The sequence below is a fragment of the Meles meles genome, chromosome 8 (genome assembly GCF_922984935.1).
Source record: "Meles meles chromosome 8, mMelMel3.1 paternal haplotype, whole genome shotgun sequence".
Lineage (NCBI taxonomy): Eukaryota > Metazoa > Chordata > Mammalia > Carnivora > Mustelidae > Meles > Meles meles.
Window position 1 is genome coordinate 32,514,794 of NC_060073.1, and position 20,205 is coordinate 32,534,998.

General features: G+C 34.4%; 1 protein-coding gene across 7 annotated transcripts in view; it reads left to right on the forward strand.

Moving 5' to 3' along the window:
• Positions 1–20,205, forward strand: part of IMMP1L (inner mitochondrial membrane peptidase subunit 1) — a 78,636-nt gene that overhangs the window by 39,184 nt on the left and 19,247 nt on the right. For 5 of the 7 annotated variants that reach the window (XM_046015562.1, XM_046015559.1, XM_046015561.1 and 2 more), the window contains exons 3-4: positions 14,124–14,257; positions 15,854–15,942. In XM_046015562.1, the coding sequence (XP_045871518.1) occupies positions 14,124–14,257; positions 15,854–15,942 (223 nt within the window). Of the gene's footprint in view, positions 1–435; positions 458–1,750; positions 1,781–14,123; positions 14,258–15,853; positions 15,943–20,205 lie in introns of those variants that run through there. The other 2 variants (XM_046015564.1, XM_046015563.1) reach the window with 2 other exon arrangements.

A 20,205-nucleotide genomic window follows, 5' to 3' on the forward strand; every position in this document is an offset into this window, starting at 1 on the left:
TGATTTTATATCAAGAGACTCTGCTAATGCATATGTTTATTCTTTTTCTATGTAGAGATACCCTGTTTGTTAGTGATGATCTTTTAACTTCTTCCTTTTCAGGTTTTATGTCTTTTTCAGTGAATTGCCATGTCATTAGTTCACCATTAATATGATGGGGGCTCTAAGACTTGATTATTGTTCTTTATTTGTTATTGTAGATAATTCTTATAGTTTTTGTTTTTAATTTTTTAAAAAAAATTTTTTTCAAAGATTTTATTCATTTATTTGACAGAGAGCGAGAGAGATCACAAGCAGTCAGAGAGGCGCGCAGAGAGAGAGGGGAAAGCAGGCTCCCCGCCGAGCAGAGAGCCCAACACGGGGCCGATCCCAGGACCACGAGACCATGACTCGAGCTGAAGGCAGAGGCTCAACCCATAGAGCCACCCAGGCACCCCAGTAGTCCTTACAGAAAGAGGTTCCCTTCTATTCCTAGGTTTATCAAAAAAAGTGTTAAATGTTATCAGATGCCTTTACTGCATGAGCATGGGTGGCCACATGATTTTTTTTTTCTTTATATTGAATAAATAATTGATTTTAAAATGTTATGCTGGGGTACCTGGGTGGCTCAGTCGGTTAAGTGTTGGGCTTCGCACTAGGCATGGAGCCTGCTTGGGATTCTCTTTCCCTCTCTCAATCACCTTTCCCCCTTAAAAAAATGTTATGCCAACTTTTTATCCTTGGAATAAACTCCATTTGCTCATGTTCTTTTTAAATATACCATTGTATTCAGTTTGCTGATTTTTGTTTAGGATTTTTTTGTATTTATGTCAATGAGAGAATTTGTTTTGTAATTTTGCTTTCCTGTTACGCCCTTGTCAAGTTTTGGTATCAGGGTTATACTGACTGCATAAAACCAGATGGGAAGTATTCCTTCATTATTTGTTCACTTACAGAGTTTATGATTGATGTTATTTCTTCCTTAAATGTTTGGAGGAATTTATCAGTGAGGCCATCTGGGCCTGAATTTTTCTTTGTGGGAATATTTTTAATCACAAATTAAATTTCTTGTATAGCTCATAGGACTATCCAGATTTTTAATTTCTTCTTTCAGTCTTGGGAAGGTTTATAAAAATGTTAGAATTATTAAGCTAAAGTTTTTTAATAACATTCTTCTGTGATCTTTACATTTGTCAGATCTCTAGTGTTGACTCCTTTTTTAATCCTTATACTGATAATTTGGGTTCTTGCTCACTTTGTTTTTTCTTTAATCAGATCAAGGCTTGCTACGGTTTATTAGTTTTACTAATTTTTATAAAACAACCAGCTTTTGGTTACATTGATTTTTGCTGTTGCATGTTTGCTTTTTTGTATCCGTGATTGTGTTATTATTTCCTTCTCTATAATTTCTGGTTTAAATCTGTGCTTCTTTTTCTGGTTTTTCTGAGGTAAAAGCTTAGGTCATTAATTTTTATCCTTTTTTATTTTATTCATTAAAAGCTATAAATTTTCTTCTTACTGTCGTAGGTGGCTCCCACAAGTTTTGATGTGTCATATTTTCTTTATTGTTCAGAAGAAAATGGGAACTCTTAAAGATGTATGTTTATATATTTTTTTAAGATTTTATTTATTTATTTGACAGAGATCACAAGTAGATAGAGAGGCAGGCAGAGAGAGAGAGGGAAGCAGGCTCCCTGCTGAGCAGAGAGCCTGATGCGGGACTCCATCCCAGGACCCTGAGATCATGACCTGAGCTGAAGGCAGCGGCTTAACCCACTGAGCCACCCAGGCGCCCAAAGATGTATGTTTAATTTGCATTTGCAAATGTTTAATTACCTTTTTGTTACTGAATTCTAGTTTAAATCTTCTGTTAAGTATTTCAGAGAATATAGAATGATATTTTAGTCCTCCGAATTTTTAAAATTCTTTTATTCTTATGAAATATTTATTTTTGTCTTTAGTACTACCTTAGAGCTTGTTTGCTCATTTATTGATATAAATAAATTGTTACTCTGTGTGAATTCCTTTTACTTTCATTATTTCCATTATCTAATATTTAATGTTTATGACTAGGAAATGTGGCTCTTTTTTAAATCTAATCTGACAATCTTCATCTTTTCATTAGCTTATTCTTTTAGATTTAAGTACACTAGTTTTGAATTAAGTCTACCATCTTTCCATTAGTTTTGTATTTTTGTAATTTTATAAATTTCTCCTTTCTTGTCTTCTTTTGTAATCATAGTATTTTTCCTCACTTAAATCTTTTTTTCTTCTATTAACTTATTAGTTATATAATCCTTCAATTTTTATTTTTTTAAATAATAACATGCATTTTTGGCTTTTTATTAATTAACTTAAATTCCACTTTAACATTTTGAGAACTGTGCAAAATCTTACTAGTTTAATCTCATTTAACTCCCTTCTACTTTTTGTGCTGTTGTTGGTATAAACAATACTTTAACTGAATTACTCCCTTAGTATATATTTTATTATAGGTGTACTGGTAAAAATTTTCTCAAAACTTGTTTTCTGAAAATGTTTTTTATTTTGCTTTAGCTTTTAAGGGATTTTTCACCAAGTATAGACTGACAGATGGGTACTTTTCAGCACTTGAAAGATGATATTGTATTTTTTTTCTGGTTTCCATTTTTCTTATAAAAATTTAGCCATTTTGTTGAATAGTTAGAATTAGTCATTTGAAAATAAAGTAACCTCTATTTCTGACCACTTTTAAACTTTTTGCATTGTCTTATTTTTAAGACTTTTTTCTTAGAGCAGTTTAAGATTTACAGCAAAATCGAGGGGAAGGTACAGAGATTTTCCATTTACTCCCTGTCCCAACACATGCATGACCATGCCCAATATCAATATCCCTCCCCAAAGTGGTATGTTTGTTGTAATTGATGAACCTACACTGACACATCATAACCACTCAAAGGTCATAGTTTACGTTACAGTTTATTCTAGGTGTTGTATATTCTTTGGCCTTGGACAAAAGTATAAATGACTTGTATCCATCATTATAGTACCATAAAATTTTCACAGCCCTAAAAGTCCTCTGTTCTTTGTCTATTCATACCTTCTCCAATCCCTGGCAAACATTAGTCTTTTTACTCTCTTCACAGTTCTGCCTTCTCAGTGTCTTAATTTTGAGTAGTTTTACTGTACTGTGCCTGGATGTATTCTGTTTGTTTCTTTTGATTTATATTGTTTAGGGTTTGCTAAGGTTCTTGAAGCTGTAAGTTAGTGTCTTTTATCAGTTTTGGAAAGTTTTTCTTCAAAATATTGCTTCTGTCCTATTCTCTTTTTCTTTGGATCTGTGATTATACTTGTTTCCTGTATTGTCTAACAGTTTTCCTTTCTGTGCTTCAGTCTGATTACTGTCTCCCAACCTACCCTCAAGTTTACTTCTGTTAAGCTGAGTCTGCTAATAAATGTAATCAATTTTAAATTTTAATTTATTCTGTGGTTTTATCTTATGTAGAATTTTCATTTGATTTTTTAATAGTTTTATTCTCTGCTCGGCTTTATCATCCTTTCCCCCATTTTTTGGCATGATATTCATAGTTATTTTTGTCTATGTATTAATATCAATATCTGAATCACCTGTTTTTTTTCTGTTGGAATTTCAGCAGTTTTGTTCTGTTTTATAATGTGCTTTGATTGAAGGAAGTCACTTGGTCATATTTTATAGCATGCTTATAATCATTTATTGAATTAAATGAAAAAAATTATAATAACTCAATTTTTAAAAAAACTGTCAGGGGATTGAATAGAAGTTTCTCCAAGGAAGATATATAAATGACCAATAAGCATGTAGGAAAGCTGCTCAAAATCATTGGTTATTAGGGAAATGCCAGTCAAAGCCACAATGAGATACCACTTCACCCTCACTAGGATGGCTCTAATCAAAATGTGGACAATAACAAGTGGTATTGCTAATAATGTGGGGAAATTGGAACCCTTATCCATTGCTAGTGATACAAAATGGTGCAAACACTTTGGAAAACAGTGTGGCAGTTCTTCAAAAAGTTAAACACAGCATTTTCATTTGACTCAGCATTTTTACTCCTAGATACCTGAGAGGATTGAAACTTACATGTCTGAATTTACATATCTGAGAGAATTGAAAACATGTGACCACACTAAAACTGTACACAAATGTCCATAGCACATTCTTCATAATAACCAAAAAGTGAAAACAACCCAAATGTCCATCAGCTGATGAGTGGATACAGAAAAATGATGTATCCATGCATTGGGATATTATTCAGTTATAAAAAGGAATGTTGTGCTTGCTGATGCATGTTACAAGTATGAACCTTGGAAACATGCCAAGTAGAAGAAGCCGATAAAAAAAATCCACATATTGTATGATTCCATTTGTATAAAATGTGTAGAATGAGCAAATCCATAGACACGTGGTTGCCAGGAGCTAAAACAAAGGGGAGAAGGAATGGAGAGTGACTGCTAATGGATGTAGGGTTTTTTGTTTATTTTTCTTTTGAGACTATAAAAATGTTCTGGAATTAGATAATGGCGGTGGATATACTAAAAACCTTGTGGATATACTAAAACTACTGAATTTCACACCTTAAAAGAGTGAATTTAAAGGTATATGAATTATATCAATTTTTTTAGAAGACCTTTCTACTCCAAGGTTATAAAAAATATTGCAGGAATTCTAAATAATGTTGTGCTCTGTCTATGAAAATTAAGGGTTTTAGTTTTGTTTCGTTTTTCCCCAGCAGGTAGATAGTGTATGAATGGGTTGCTTTAATCCTGTCTAGGGCTGGTTATATTTTTTTGTTAAGGCTGATCTATTTCATTTTTGCCCTCACTCCCAGTGGTAACCTTACTGTAGTCCTAACAAAGATGGGTGACCTTAGAGGGTCTTGAAGTCCAGCCCCTATCTCCCTCACATTGTGTGGTTTTCTGTGGTTGCTGACATCTTTGCTTAGGTTTCTAGCCTTTTTATCTACTGCTTTCTGGTGGTATTCTGGGAGTCACACACTGCTCAGTGTCAGTTTAGGAGTTGGCTAGTACCTCAGGGAGAGACTGAATGCAGATTTGTGGCCCCTTCCTGTTTGCAGCTTGACCCTCACATGGCATCTTCTTTGATAACCACAGATTCCAACCTTTGTCTTGGCTAAGTGGTACTGCCACTTTCTCCTAAAATTCTTATTTTCGTGTGCTGTGAATTGGCCAGTACTGTCAGAGAAAAGGCCAAGTGAATGTGGAGCTTACCTTATGTTCTTCCCTTCTTTCATAGGTCCTAGCCCCTCACATTCTGCCTAGATTGCTGCCTAATGCATCTAAATAGCTATTTTGTATATTTTATACAAATTTTGTAATTGTTTTCTTGTTTTCACCAAGAAGTGTAATCTGGTACAAACTACTGTGTCAAAACAGGTTGAAGTCTTCCTCTTGCCTCCATTCTTCAATGTTCAGTCATCTATTTCCCCATCCTTTTCCCCTCTCTCATCAGTGATTGCTCCTCATCATTAGCCTCTCTCCCTGTGGGATCCTTACCTTTGGCTCTCAAAGCGTGCCACTGTGTTTCTATGTTTAAAACAAAACAAAACAAAACAAAACAAAACAAAACAAAAAAAACCTGTTCAGTACCATATTCTTTCTATTATTCTACTGAAGTGGTTCTCAACTGACAGTGGTTTTGCATCCCAGGGAACATTTGGCAATGTCTGGAAATGGTTTAGATTGTCATAACTGGGGAAGGGGATACTGCTGGTACCTAGAGGCCAGTTACTAAAATCCTACAATATGTAAGATAGCTGTCCGCAACAAAGACTTGTCTGGCCCCAAGTGTTAAGATTGCTGAAGACAAAAAACCCTGCTCTACTTTTTAGCTTTCCTGAAAAGCAAGATTTTTCTGAAGAATTGACTGTTTATGTTCTCCTTTTCTGCATCTCCCTTTCATACTTTTTTAAAAGTTTTAATTTTTTTTAGGTAGTACCCAGATGATTTTTAAGGGTAAAATAGTGCCATAACACTTATAAAGAAAATAACAATGTTCTCTCCTAGCACCCTTAATTACATAGTTTTGGCTAGTTAGATGTAAATGGAGCAAAGGTATTTTTTTCCTAGATTAAAAAGACAAAAAATTAATAGGGAGTAAATTCTTAATAATTTTTTCTGCTTATAACTTGGATGTAACAGCTAATGTTGTTAGAAAATAAATATCTTCCGGGGCGCCTGGGTGGCTCAGTGGGTTAAGCTGCTGCCTTTGGCTCAGGTCATGATCTCAAGGTCCTGGAATCGAGTCCCGCATCGGGCTCTCTGCTCAGCAGGGAGCCTGCTTCCCTCTCTCTCTCTGCCTGCCTCCTGCTTGTGATTTCTGTCAAATGAATAAATAAAATCTAAAAAAGAAAATAAATATCTTCCTTGTTTAAATTACTGTTATTCTAGTTTTCCCTTGTTTGCAATAGAATAAAATCCTCACTGAGATGGGGATTATTTTTTTAAGACTTGTCATGTATGAAACTCACTTTGAGCTCCAGAGCTCCAGTCTCATACACATCCACTTGAATATATCATGAATATATCAAATTTAACATGACCAAAACTGGGCCGTTTTCTGTTCCAAATATGGGTATGAACAAAACCACGTGCATAGACCTCTACTTACCCACTCAGTCCAGAAACTTGAGAGTCAACCTGATTATTTCCTTTTCCTTGCTGTTTATTTTGCCTGCTAAATTTCTCAAATCCATTCATTTCTCTCTATTTCCACTGCCATCACTGTAGTGAGTCCAGCCCAACTAACCTGCCAGCATTTTTATTTCAGCACCATTCCAGTCCTTTTTCTGTATAGCAAGGAGAGAGTAATATTAAATTGAAAATCAAGTCATGTTACTCTCCTGTTTACTGAAGATCGTTCAGTGGTTTCCCATTACTCTTAGAATAAAATCCAAAATTCTACAAGACTTTGAATAATCTTGCCTATCTCTTCAGTCTCATTTTGTGTCCTTCATATAGGGCTCCACCCTTCTTTTAGTTTCTAAAGCACATGCACGCTGTTTCTTCTGCCCGTAAGGTTCTTCCCATCCCCTCCATAATTGTAATTTTCTTGCCTTTCAGACCGTAACTTCAATGGTATTCCCTTGGAGAAATCTTTTCTGATTCATCCTAAAGAAAATATGCCCCACCCATCAGCCTTTATCACTTTATCCTAATTTTTCCTTTTGGAAAGTATTTAATATACTTATAGTGTTTATTTCTTTACTTTGTATGTTTGTGACATCTGTCCCAATAAACTATAAGCTCTATAAGGACAGGTGTCATGTTCAGTATTACATTTCCAGAGCTAAATGCAGTATCTGGCATATAGTAAAAGCTCAATAAATATTTGTTGAATGATTGAGTGACTTAATGACTATGTGAATACCTTTTTCCCCTGCAAGTGCTTCTTTTTAAAAAGTTGTGTTCTATAATAAAATTGAAAAAAAAAAGTACTATACACATTTCTTTACACCCCATCTGGATTTACAGTGAACATTTTGCTACATTAGTTTTCTCTGTTCTTATTGTTCTGTATATATACATCTGTATGTAAATATTTGTTTATGTCTATATAGACATTCATGTGTCTGTGTATAAACTTCTCTATGTATAGCTACCATTTCTTTCAGTAGTAGAAGTAAACTATATGAAAGAAAGTTGCAGACAGGACATTCTTCTCTAAATCAGTATTTCTCTCCTATGAACAAGATTGTTCTCCTGCACATTCGTGATACTGTTAAGAAATTTAACATTGTGGGGTGCCTATGTAGGGCAGTTGGTTGAGTGTGTGACTCTTGGTTTCAGCTCAGGTCATGATCTCAAGGTTTTAGGATCAAGTCCCATTGCAAGCTCCACACTCAGCATGAAGTCTGCTTGAGATTATCTCTCCCTTTCCATCTGCCCCTCCAGCTCATGCTCCTTCTCTCTCTAAAATAAATAAATAAATCTTTTTAAAAAATTTAATGTTGGAACAACATATTTGATTTACAAACTATGTTCAAATTTTCCATTATCCACATAATAAATAATAATAATAAATAATTAATAAATAAAATAAAAAATATTAAAAAATAAATATAAATAAATAAATAAATAATAAAAGTTACACATTTTAAGGAATAATACACAGATGATGTTCTTGTCATTGGATCATGTCAGGAAGCTACATCATATCAGTTTGTATGCAGCTAGATTTGCTCATTTAGTTAAGATAATGTTTGCCAGGGGTACCTGGGTGGCTCAGTGGGTTAAAACCTCTGCCTTTGGCTCAGGTCCTGGTCCCAGGGTCCTGGGATCAAGCCCTGCATCGGGCTCTCTGCTCAGCGGGGAGCCTGCTTCCCTTCCTCTCTCTCTGCCTGCCTCTCTGCCTACTTGTGATCTCTGTCTGTCAAATAAATAAATAAAATCTTTAAAAAAAATGTTTGCCAGATCTCTAGATGTAAAGGTTATTTTGCTTAAATAATAAGTTATTTACTTTAATACTTTGCACATATCCTATTTACCAACAATGTTTTACATAGTAATTTTTAGCATCTATTAATGACCCTTGCCTGAATCAGTTACTACATTGGTAGTAGTTTTATTATTCCTTCTGTATTTATTAGCTGGCATTTTTTGATAAAGAATTCTTCCTTTCTCCAACAGATACATCTTTTTAAAAAAGTCAGTATGTACTCAGATTTTATTTTAAATCTAATGTATTATCTATTACTTTTAAATCCCACATTTGGCCAGTAGGAGACCTTTTAAAATGGTTCCTATGTCTGCATTTTTCTTAGAGCACATACTTGCTTTCTGGCACAGGATTGTTCTGCCATAAACTATTTCTCCTATTGGGGAATGATATTTGGAACCCAAAAATCTGAGTGCTAAGTGTGCTCATTACTACTGCAGTGTCATTGCTTCTGTTCAGTGATCAGAGCTAGAATGATATTTAATATAGGCAGACAGAGAGACAGACATGCACACACACATGTATTAAGTTTTTTTTAATGTCATGCTATAGTTCTTTTATTAACATATAATGTATTATTTGCTTCAGGGGTACAGGTCTGTGAATCATCAGTCTTACACAGTTCACAGCATTCACCATAGCACATATCTTCCGCAATGTCCATAACCCAGCCCCCCATCCCTCCCCCTACCCCCCCAGCAAACCTCAGTTTGTTTCCGATAAACTCCAGCTCATCCTTAACCTCTCATTCTGTATTTCTAGTTTCTTTCTAACATTAAGAATCTTGCTTCCAGTAGTTTAATGTTTACTCATTTGTATTATCTGAAATACACATAAAAGAACAATAAACCTACTAAGAGAAGTTTGAGATTTCATTTGCCATTTTTTTTGACCTTAGACTCTATCTTTCTATACAGTGTTCAAAAATACTTGAATTACTTCTTCTGTTTGGTAGTGTTGGCATTTTGAGTATACAGATAGGCTTATTTTTCTTATTTGTTTTCAATTTTAAAATTCCCATTTTAAATCTTGTTTACTTTTATTTTATTTTTTATTTTTGGCTGTGTAAAGCATTTGACTCAGAACTATATACAGAGGTATATTTATCCGTATCCCTTTCACACAATTCCCACCTACTTCCTTTATAAATGTAGCCGTTTTCATTATTTTCTGTTTTTTTTTTTTTAAGATATTTATTTCTTGAGAGAAAAAGAGAGAGTGGAGGTGGGAGGGAATGGGGGAGAGCAGACTCCCTGCTGAGCAGGGAGCCTGATGCAGGGCTCAGTTTCAGGACCCTGGGATCATGAACTGAGCAGAAGGCTGACACTTAACTGACTGAGCCACTCAGGCACTCTGGTTATTTTCTTTATGAAAAAAATAAAAAAGTATTCTCTTTCCTTTTTCCAGAACTGGTAAGTTACTATATACTTTTTTGTACCTTTTTTTTTTAAGCTAGTTTACCTAGAAATCATTTCATATCAGGTCATAGACTTTTTCCCCCCATGGGTTTATAAAACTCCTCTCTGTAGATATACTGTACTTTTGTTAACCTGTTTTCAATGGATGTGTATTTGACTTGTTTCTGATTTTACTATTTCAGATAATGCTAATATAAGAAATCTTGTGCATGTGATGTTTGAATCTTGGAGCTGTATTTTTTTGGATAATTCCTAAAAGGGGGAATGTTTGGGTCAGAGAGTAAAATAAATGTTATTACAATAGCCACATTCCTCTTCTTGGGGTTTTCTGTTTTGCATAACCATCAGCAGTGTTGCAAATGCCTATTTACGCGAATTACTTCATTAATATCAAATATTGTAAACTTCTACATGATGAATTTTTTTTTTAGCAAGTGGTATATTATATCATCAGGGTGCCTATGGGAAACAGCTGACATATTCAAAGTAGGATAATTTAAGGAAGGTTTATTTACAGAAACTAATTACAGAGGTGTGTGCAAGATACTGGAGAATCACCAGGGTTGGTGTTAACAGGATCCAGCATCAGTAAGACTGTTTTCACTCCTAAGCACGAAGGGACCAGGGGAAGGATTATAGGAACCTAGAAGAGCGATTACTACATAGGAGACTGCCTTTGTTCCAAAGACATAGTGAGCCTAAAAGAGTCCACAGGTAAGGAACCAGAAAAATACATAACTCTTCCTTCCTCTGACTTCCTGCTGGAGTCCAGTTAGAGGGTACAGGAGTGCCTTGATGTATTTCATCTAGGTCAGTTTTCCTAGGGCAGAGAGTAGTATGGAGAAGGGTGGAGAGAAATCTGAAGGGGACAGCAGAAGTTATCCGGTACATGTATGCACATAAAGATTCATGGACCTTTGAAATAACTGTGTAAACCAGAGGTTTAGAACCTCTGTCTTAATCTTTTCTCCTAGTAAGGCTACTACATGCCAGCAGTGTGTGGCTTATTTGTGTTTTATGTGAATGCTACTTTCCACTCTGAGATTACTCTTAAAAAGAAAAAAATTCATGAGTTCTTATTCTCAATTTCAGTATTTGTCAACAGTGCTTCTCAATGCATCTTTAAAATACAGGGCCAATTAGTCTATCAGATTTCGCTCTAAATAGCTTCATAGCTCTCTTTTCCCCCTTAATATCTGAAGTAATTTTAGATCCTTCACACTCCATCCTGTTGCCAATATCTATTTGGAAGAAACAGTGTAGCAGTGTCTGTTAACCTCTTTCTTCTGATCACTCTCATCTATTAACTTTATTATTTTATGAGACCATTTCATTACAAGCATTGTATTTAGAGTTGGGCGTTGTCTGTATGTTTAAAAAAAAAAAGAAAGGCTTTTTGGCCCCAGTTACTTCTGAATGGGAGTTAATAACAAGCCTTCTGAGTGATTCAGGACCACTGTATAGTTACAGCATCTTTGTATTTTTGAGTATGTTTTTTAACCAAGTGGATTCTATTGCATAATCCAAATGTTTTAAATTTTGGTAGATTGCTAAGTGATTTACCTTCTAATTTCACCTTTCATCAATGTTAGCAATAGTTTCTTGGTAAGTGCCGTATGTTTCCTCTTATTTAATATATCTCCTCTCTAATATCAGGTAAGCCCATTCTTATTTTAGTTTTAAAATTTAATATCCCTCTCCCTACTTTTTAGGATTTATTATCATGGATCACATTTTCAGAGCTAAGCTATAGGACTTATCCCGCTTTTCCCTAATTTTATAGTTAGAGCAAAGTAGTTCTTAGGCAACCTAATTAACTTTATTAACTTTATATAGAATTTACTCTATTATTGTTTCATTTTTCCTCTTAAGAGTCTGTTTGAATTAATAGTTTAAGTTATAAAGTGTTTTTATTTTTAAATGGCACTTCTTATTTTTTGAGCTCTGAGAGTTAACTAATTTTTAAAGTACAACAGTTATAACTAAACCTAACTATTCCTCCCTCTGGATGAGAGGAGTTATTTTTCATATTACCTGAATGATTTAATGAGAAGACTTCTTAAGATGTTACTAAGAATTTCTTTTGTCAGTGAATATGACATTAACATGTCTCTTCATTAGCTAAAATCTCCAGTGGTCTTCTCATCATTTTGAATATTATAACCATTCTATAATAATGAAGATATGGAAGGTAATAGGAGATTGGGTTCAAAATTCATTCATTAATTTCCTCAGATAAGCCTTCTGTTTACTCTCTTCTTTGGTAGGCCCAATGGATTCAAAGATGATTAGCACAGTCATTGCCCACAGACATATAAACAAATGTAGTGTAATAAGGGAAAAAATATAAACAGTATAGTGTGGTAAACATTTTAATCAGTGTATACCTAGGGAAGGTGAGTGACACAAAGAATAGGTAACATTTCATGGGAGGGTGCCAAGGAAGACTTGCTAGAGGAGGAGATATAGTAAATGTTTAATAGGTGAATGAACACTGATAAGTAATATAACACAAATAAAAGATATAGTCCTGTGCTGTAGGCTGTAAAATTCTATTATTTGAAGATAAGTTAGCAAGAAACTAATGTTAAGAGGCTGTAGAGCACATGTGGATTGCCAAGTGAATCATACAGCAACTAGCATTTATCGAAATACTCTGCAACACAGATTACATGTCTGATTGCATATAATCCTCACTAACTCTCTTAGATAGGTATTAAGTCCATTTTACAGATAAAGACACTGAGACTTACTGAGGCATAATAACTTCCTGGAGGTCACACAGTTAAAATGGTGGAGCCAGCTTCCAAATTCAGGCAGATCAACTTCAGAAAAAGTACTCTCAATGCCATATATTTAAAAGAACATTAAGACCCCTGGGAACCGAGAAGAGAAAGAAAATCTTGCCTCTTGAGAGCATTTGGAGAAGAGTTACTAATTAGATAGATGATGGATATCATGAAGAATACTCCAGGCGTGGGTGTTAACATAAGTGTTCACTGGCACTTGTTTACTTGAAGAACAAACCAATATTATTGACTGGTCAGATCATGTAGGAGTATCAGGGAAGATCAGGCTGGAAACTGAGGATGGGATGGGAGCCATCTGTCATGGATCCTGAAAATGAGTCTAAGTAATCTCTAAGTAATCTGTACTTCATCTAGGAGAGAGCCATTGAGGTTATGGGAGCAGGAGAGTAAGTAATACAGAAGTCAGTTAACATAATGATTAAGTTCTTGACTCCATCATTTTCCAACTTTGTGATGTCTAGTACATAAGTTTACTATTCTTAGCCTCCTTTTCCTTATCTGTAAAATGAGGATGGTAATAATATCTGCAGAGGTTAATTTGTAAAGCCTGACATATGGTAAGAATTGAGCAATGTTACATGTTATTATTACTGATTTGTTTCAGTAAATTTAATCTGAGAACAGTGCATAGTAGTCTAGGCCTATGCCTTAGGCCATTAGTTGAGAAATTCTTGAAACACAGTTGTAACAGGTAAATGGAAAGGAAAGGACAGATTCGTAGGAATATTTTAGATGAATAATATTAACTATTTATGGAGCTTTTAAAAAAATCTATATAGTTCTTTATATTATTTCATAGTATTCATGTGCTCATTATTGTATCAATAATCAATAGCTGACAACTGAATGTAACTGTGTAATTTACAAAGCACTTTGATATGTTAATGGATTTTATTTTCAGAATCATTCTATACGATACTATTTCCAGGCCAAGAGAGGTTAAGTAAGTCATTGAAGATCATGAAAGTTAATGAAAGTATCAGTTTACTACTTGAATTTCCATATACCTATTCTAGTGCTTTCTCTTTCATGTCGTATTATATTATGGCAAGAACTGATGAAGTATAGCAGACAACAGTATGAAAAACTATTATTAGTACTTTTTAAGAGTTAATATCTTTTCTTAGGTATCTATATTAATACCAAGAAAAAAATCAAAGCATGAAAGGAGACAGATAAAATCGAGTTCACTAGTTATCTAATTTATATGTAAACCCAGTCATATTATCTGAATGTAATCTCTATTCAGTAGATTAAAGTATTAAGCAGTTTTAATTTGCCATTTAAAATATTGTTAGGACAAATGAAAATAAGCGCTTGCTTTTCTGCACCAAACTGCATTAGGCATTTGCTACATTCTGGGTGATTGTAAATATTTTACAGTTGAGCTGTTTCGTGTTTTAAATAGTATTGATTATGAAACTTTTTGAAATTTACCATCAGGCCAGTGGTGGCAGAGTCTGCATAGAACTATGCTTCGTGGTGTTCTGGGAAAAACCTTTCGACTTATTGGCTATACTATTCAGTATGGCTGTATAGCTCATTGTGCTTTTGAATACGTTGGTGGTGTTGTCATGGTAAGTTTTTACATAAAAGAAAATAAGAATTTTAAGTATGTACTTTTTTTAATTGAAGGAAGATGTATTTTTCCTTTATTTTAATTGAAGTCATTTAATGACTAAATTGTGACTATTGAAACATAAAATCTTTCTAAATTTTGGGATATAAGAGACTATGTTGGAATTAGCACTGGTATAAAATTAAGAACCATTACTTCAGATACGGTTCTGTATTGTTTTATTCTGACAGGGCCCTATTAAATAATAATCTAATAATAATAGTTTTTTTTTTTTACCATTTATTGGATTCTACTTTCTGTGTTCAGTGATGTTTTATGTTTTATATTTATTAATTCATTTAATCTTTTCTACTCTGTGAGATACTTATTAGAAATCCATTATACATATGAGGAAACTGAGGCTCAGAAAGCTTAAGTAACTTGCTCCAAGTTCCACAGTTAGTAAGTAAATTCGGAGTTTCAACACAGATTCTTCCAATTTTCAAAACTCCTGCTCTTAACTAGTTGTGTTTAACTGTCATTAAAACAAATAATTATTCTGCTTGGTGTCAATATTAAAATGTTAAGGCTGCTCCCCCACCGACCAATGCTTTTTCTAAATATTGCATCATAAATCTGTCAACTGTGACTGTACTAATCTTTTGTCATGTAAGTGAAAGAATAAATTGAATGTCTAGTGAGTGGGTTTTGTTGGTTTTTATCAGGTTTACCCTAAAGGATTCACAGTCATACAACCTCAAATTTAGCTGGAGAAATGCAAATAAATATATTTAACTGAACATCTCCTCTTTGATTTTTTAAATTTACATTAGTACTTCCAGTGGGCTACAGAGGTAGCAGATATAAACTTTCATTGTCTTCTTTCTTATTTCTGCCTTAGTAGGATATTTGGAGTAAAAAGTTTTTTTCAATGCCCAAGTGAAATCAGTGGAGACTGCTGTATTTAGATATTTTAAGTAACAGTAATCATTTATTATAGTTTTGAGGTATATCTGAAGATCATTGTTTTAGCACATACTAATAGGAAGTCTTTAAAATGCATTTCATTATGCCACTATTTTTCAGTAGAAAAAATAAGTTGCAGCCCCATCAAATGAGTAAGCTATTCTGTTGGAAGAGAACTCAAGGCACGAACTTACTGAGAATAGTACCATACTACTTGGTAAATTATCATCATGGGCAGTGGGTATTTGATAATAGCAAGAAGATTAATAAGTCATTCACTTATTTATTCAAATATTTATTATCAGCTTTATGCCAAGCACTGCTTTTGGCATTGGTTATGTAACTGGGAATATGAGTGTTAAGGTCCCTGACCTCATGGAGCTTACATTATACAGGGTAGTCAAAATTTGGAAACATAGATATTTTATTCATGTATTGTAATGTATTCTCAGTAAACTATTTTTAATATATTTGCCTGTGTTTCCAGATTAGGTGGCCACTCTATAGGGTTGAACGTATAAACTTAAAAATCACCTCCAAATTTGAAGAACATTTGTTTGATTTTTTTTTTCTTAAAAGCCTGCTCATTGATTTATGTTACATTGAAAAAGGGTTTCAATTCAAATTAAAAAATTACCTCTCTTTTCAGTGTTCTGGACCATCAATGGAACCTACAATTCAAAATTCAGATATTGTCTTTGCAGAAAATCTTAGTCGACATTTTTATGGTATCCAAAGGTAAATTTCTGTAATGGATATATTAAAAGTTATAGTGAAATCATGTATACACATCGTATCTTTTTTGTAGCTTATCTGTAAAAACTCTTTTGTAAATAACCAAATTAATGACCAGCTAGTTAAAATTTTGATTCGCATATTTTCTCTCAGTTGAAGAAATTTTAATAGTTTCCGTAAACATGCACATTGTTGGCTAAAATAGAATAGCAGTCCCTTTTATAATGTACATTCAAGCCTACTTTACTTTTGGTGGGGGCTGGGTGGCTCTACAGCATTTTGAGTGAAGAACCTAGGGACTTAGGAACATTATGTACCAAACTAGTGATTGGCTTCTAATTTTTTTTTTAATTTAAAATGATTATTTTTAAAGATTTTTTTTTTTTTATTTTTATTTATTTATTTGACAGCGAGAGACAGGAGATCACAAGTAGGCAGAGAGGCAGGCAGAGAGAGAGAGAGGGAAGCAGGCTCCCCGCCGAGCAGAGAGCCCGACGCGGGACTCGATCCCAGGACCCTGAGATCATGACCCGAGCCGAAGGCAGCGGCCCAACCCACTGAGCCACCCTTTAGACGATAGAACCATATATAGCTGGAACCCAGGAATCTTATCTAATCTCAGTCTCCTGATTAATTAAGTCAAAAAACTCCTTGACAAATACTGTTTGCCTCTAAGTTTTTAAAAATCCTATTCTAAATGGTGTTTCCAGTCCCTGTGATACTGTTTATTCTACTTACATATGTATTATTCCTTCTGAACGAATGTCAAGTATTAGTAATTTAATGTATTTTCTAAAGGGCACCTCTCTAATTCCCTAAAATTTTGGGTTCATTAGTTTTTCATAATTCTGAAAAAAATAATACCACTTTTTCATTTCCATAAACTTCAAATTTGACTCACTAGAGTTGGTATTTAGCTAATGGCTTAAGTAGGTTTAAGCACTCCTCTTTTGTTATTTGCCTCTTCTGTAGTCTGTTTCACATTACCTAAAAGTCATCAAGAACGGTGTAAAACTGTTCTTTGCATTTTTGATTCTGTAGATAGAAGTTATCTCTTGGTCAAGCTGTATAGTCTAGCATCATCCTATGTAAAATTCTTCAGATATTTTACTCATAGCAACTTCAAGACACCTAATTGATAGTTATGGGGTTATAAAATAAGACTTACATAACAGGTTGTGTTCTTGCTTTCTTTACTTTTTAACTTATATCCAAATCACTTCATAAAGTCTTTGGATTAACTGGAGACCTAGCATTACTGTAGCATGAAGATAGGCTGCTGTTTTCCATGCTAATGACATGATTTTACTCTCATACTCCTTAAGCATTCTTAACAAGGAGCTGAACTTGTTGGCTAAATAGATTTTGAATGAATAGCTCAATTTCATCTTTTTTTAAATAGATAATCTTTGCATTCAGATGGGTAATATAAATAACTGCATTCAGTAACTTAATTAAGATTCTTAGAAGGTTTCATTTTGTATTTTGTCTAGTCAAGGAGCCCTTAGGTTGAGGGACAGCTTAAAATCTTGCATTTATATGACATATACCAAATAACTTTTACAATCAAGGTTGTCAGTTGGTAAGTTCAACTTTTTTTTTTTTCCATTTTATTTATTTTTTCAGTGTAACAGTATTCATTCTTTTTGCACAACACCCAGTGCTCCATGCAAAACGTGCCCTCCCCATTACCCACCACCTGTTCCCCCAACCTCCCACCCCTGACCCTTCAAAACCCTCAGGTTGCCCCAACCTCCCACCCCTGACCCTTCAAAACCCTCAGGTTGTTTTTCAGAGTCCATAGTCTCTTATGGTTCGCCTCCCCTCCCCAATGTCCATAGCCCACTCCCCCTCTCCCAATCCCACCTCCCCCCAGCAACCCCCAGTTTGTTTTGTGAGATTAAGAGTCATTTATGGTTTGTCTCCCTCCCAATCCCATCTTGTTTCATTTACTCTTCTCCTATCCCCCTACCCCCCCATGTTGCTTCTCCATGTCCTCATATCAGGGAGATCATATGATAGTTGTCTTTCTCCGATTGACTTATTTCACTTAGTGAGGTAAGTTCAACTTTAAAAATATTACTCTTCTGAGTATTCTTTTTCTTTTGTCTGTAGCATAGAACTCTGAGATTTCAGGGGAATCTCTGACCTTTGGCAAGAGATCTGTTAGCTAGCTGCTTATTTCTAAAGCTAGAATAGGGGCACCTGGGTGGCTCAGTGGGGTAAGGCCTCTGCCTTCGGCTCAGGTCATGATCCTAGGGTCCTGGGATCGAGCCCCACATCGGGCTCTCTGCTCGGCGGGGAGCCTGCTTCCTCCTCTCTCTCTCTGCCTGCCTCTCTGCCTACTTGTGATCTCTGTCAAATAAATAAATAAAATCTTAAAAAAAAATAAAGCTAGAATAGCCATCCATTTAGGCAAAAATGAAAGTCTGCATAACTGGTACCAAAACACATGGATCTCTTCAGTTAAATGCACACAACACTCATATTTAAAACAGAGTCTCTTATTACTACTATTACTACTTATTCTTTAACCAAATAATGAGCACCTAATTTATAAGATGTACAGTACAGAGAATGTTAAGATGAATAAGATATTGACCCTTTTCAAAAGCTTACAATTTAGTTGGATAATAAGCATGTTTATAACTATAAATGAGAGGAAAATTTAAATCTTTGTTCTATTAAGTTCCTTTTAAAAACCTATTTGAAGGAGTTGAGAAACCAAGGAATAATTATTTCGATCTAAGTTCTATGCATATATCTAGTTATACCACCAGAAGTATAGTCTGCATAAATATTGGTTTCTGTAAAAACTCCTTAACTGAGGGGCACCTGGCTGGCTCAGTCAGTAGAGCATGTGACTCTTAATCTTAGGGTTGTGAATTCAAGCCCCACATTGGGTGTGGAGCCTACTTAAAAGTAAAAAGGTTAAAATTAAAATTAAAAAAAAAAATTAAAAATAATTAAAACATTTAAGAACCACAAGAGACTGTGGAATCTGAGGACCTAACTGAGGGTTTTGGAGGGGAGTAGAGTGGAGGTTGGGTGAGTTTGGTGGTGAGTATTGTGGAGGGCACGTTTTGCATGGAGCACTGGGTGTGGTGCATAAACAATGAATTCTGAAACACTGAAATTTTAAAAAAATAAATACAAATTAAAAAAAAAAATTTAGAAAACCACCTTGACTGAATTATGGTTTTTATGTTGCCATGTAAATTCAGAATTTGTTTTAAGGATCATGTTGATTATTTTGTTGAAAAATGTAAGCTGAATAAAACACCCACAGAAAACATTTCTTTCCCCAAAGCTAGCCAAAATCAGCTTTGTTTAGTATGATCTTTGCAAACTTGTTCATCTCAAAGTTCATCTGAAAGTTCCATTGGCATGGTTCATGCTTCAGTGGTTCCACTGGCATGGTTCATGGTTCAATGGTTCAACCATTTGGTTGAAAAGAGACTAGTTTATCCCATTTCAAAAAAAGGGCAGCCTTGTATTACCTGCAAATATAGAATTTAGTGTTTATTTTATTTATTATTATTTTTTTTATTTTAAAAGATTTAATTTATTTATTTGACAGACAGCGATCACTAGTAGGCAGAGAGGCAGGCAGGGAGAGAGGAAGGGAAGCAGGCTCCCCATTGAGCAGAGAGTCCAATGTGGGGCTTGATCCCAGGACCCTGGGATCATGACCTGAGCCGAAGGCAGAGGCTTTAACCCACTGAGCCACACAGGCACCCTAGAATTTAGTGTTTTAATAGCTTTCAACTCTAACCACAAGAAATTATCATTCCAGTGAATACTAGTACTGTAAAATTTCTTAGGAGTATGGATGGTATCTTTTATTACCTTACATAAAAATCCTTCTTGTATATTCCACTTTGATTTAGTTGTTTAAGATAATTGTTTTACCTCCCAAACTAAACTTTATTAGTTAATCATTCCTATGTAATTAATCAGATTTTCATTTTTAGAATGAAAACAAAAAGTTTAGAACCAAGAAGCTTAGAATTCTTATTAATACTTACATGTAGCGATAACTAGGTTTCTGATTTGACTGTTATTTTTATGGCTTTTGATATTTTGATATATTCACCTTTTATTATGAGACATCAAATTATTGTGGAACTATGTACACATAATATAGATAATTAAATCCTTTCAAATATGTGTGTTAGTCAACAGAATTCACTTACTACTCATTTTTTTTCAGAAAGAGTGTTGTGTTCTGTTTGGTTGGGGTGCTTGGTCCTATTTTGTCCTTCC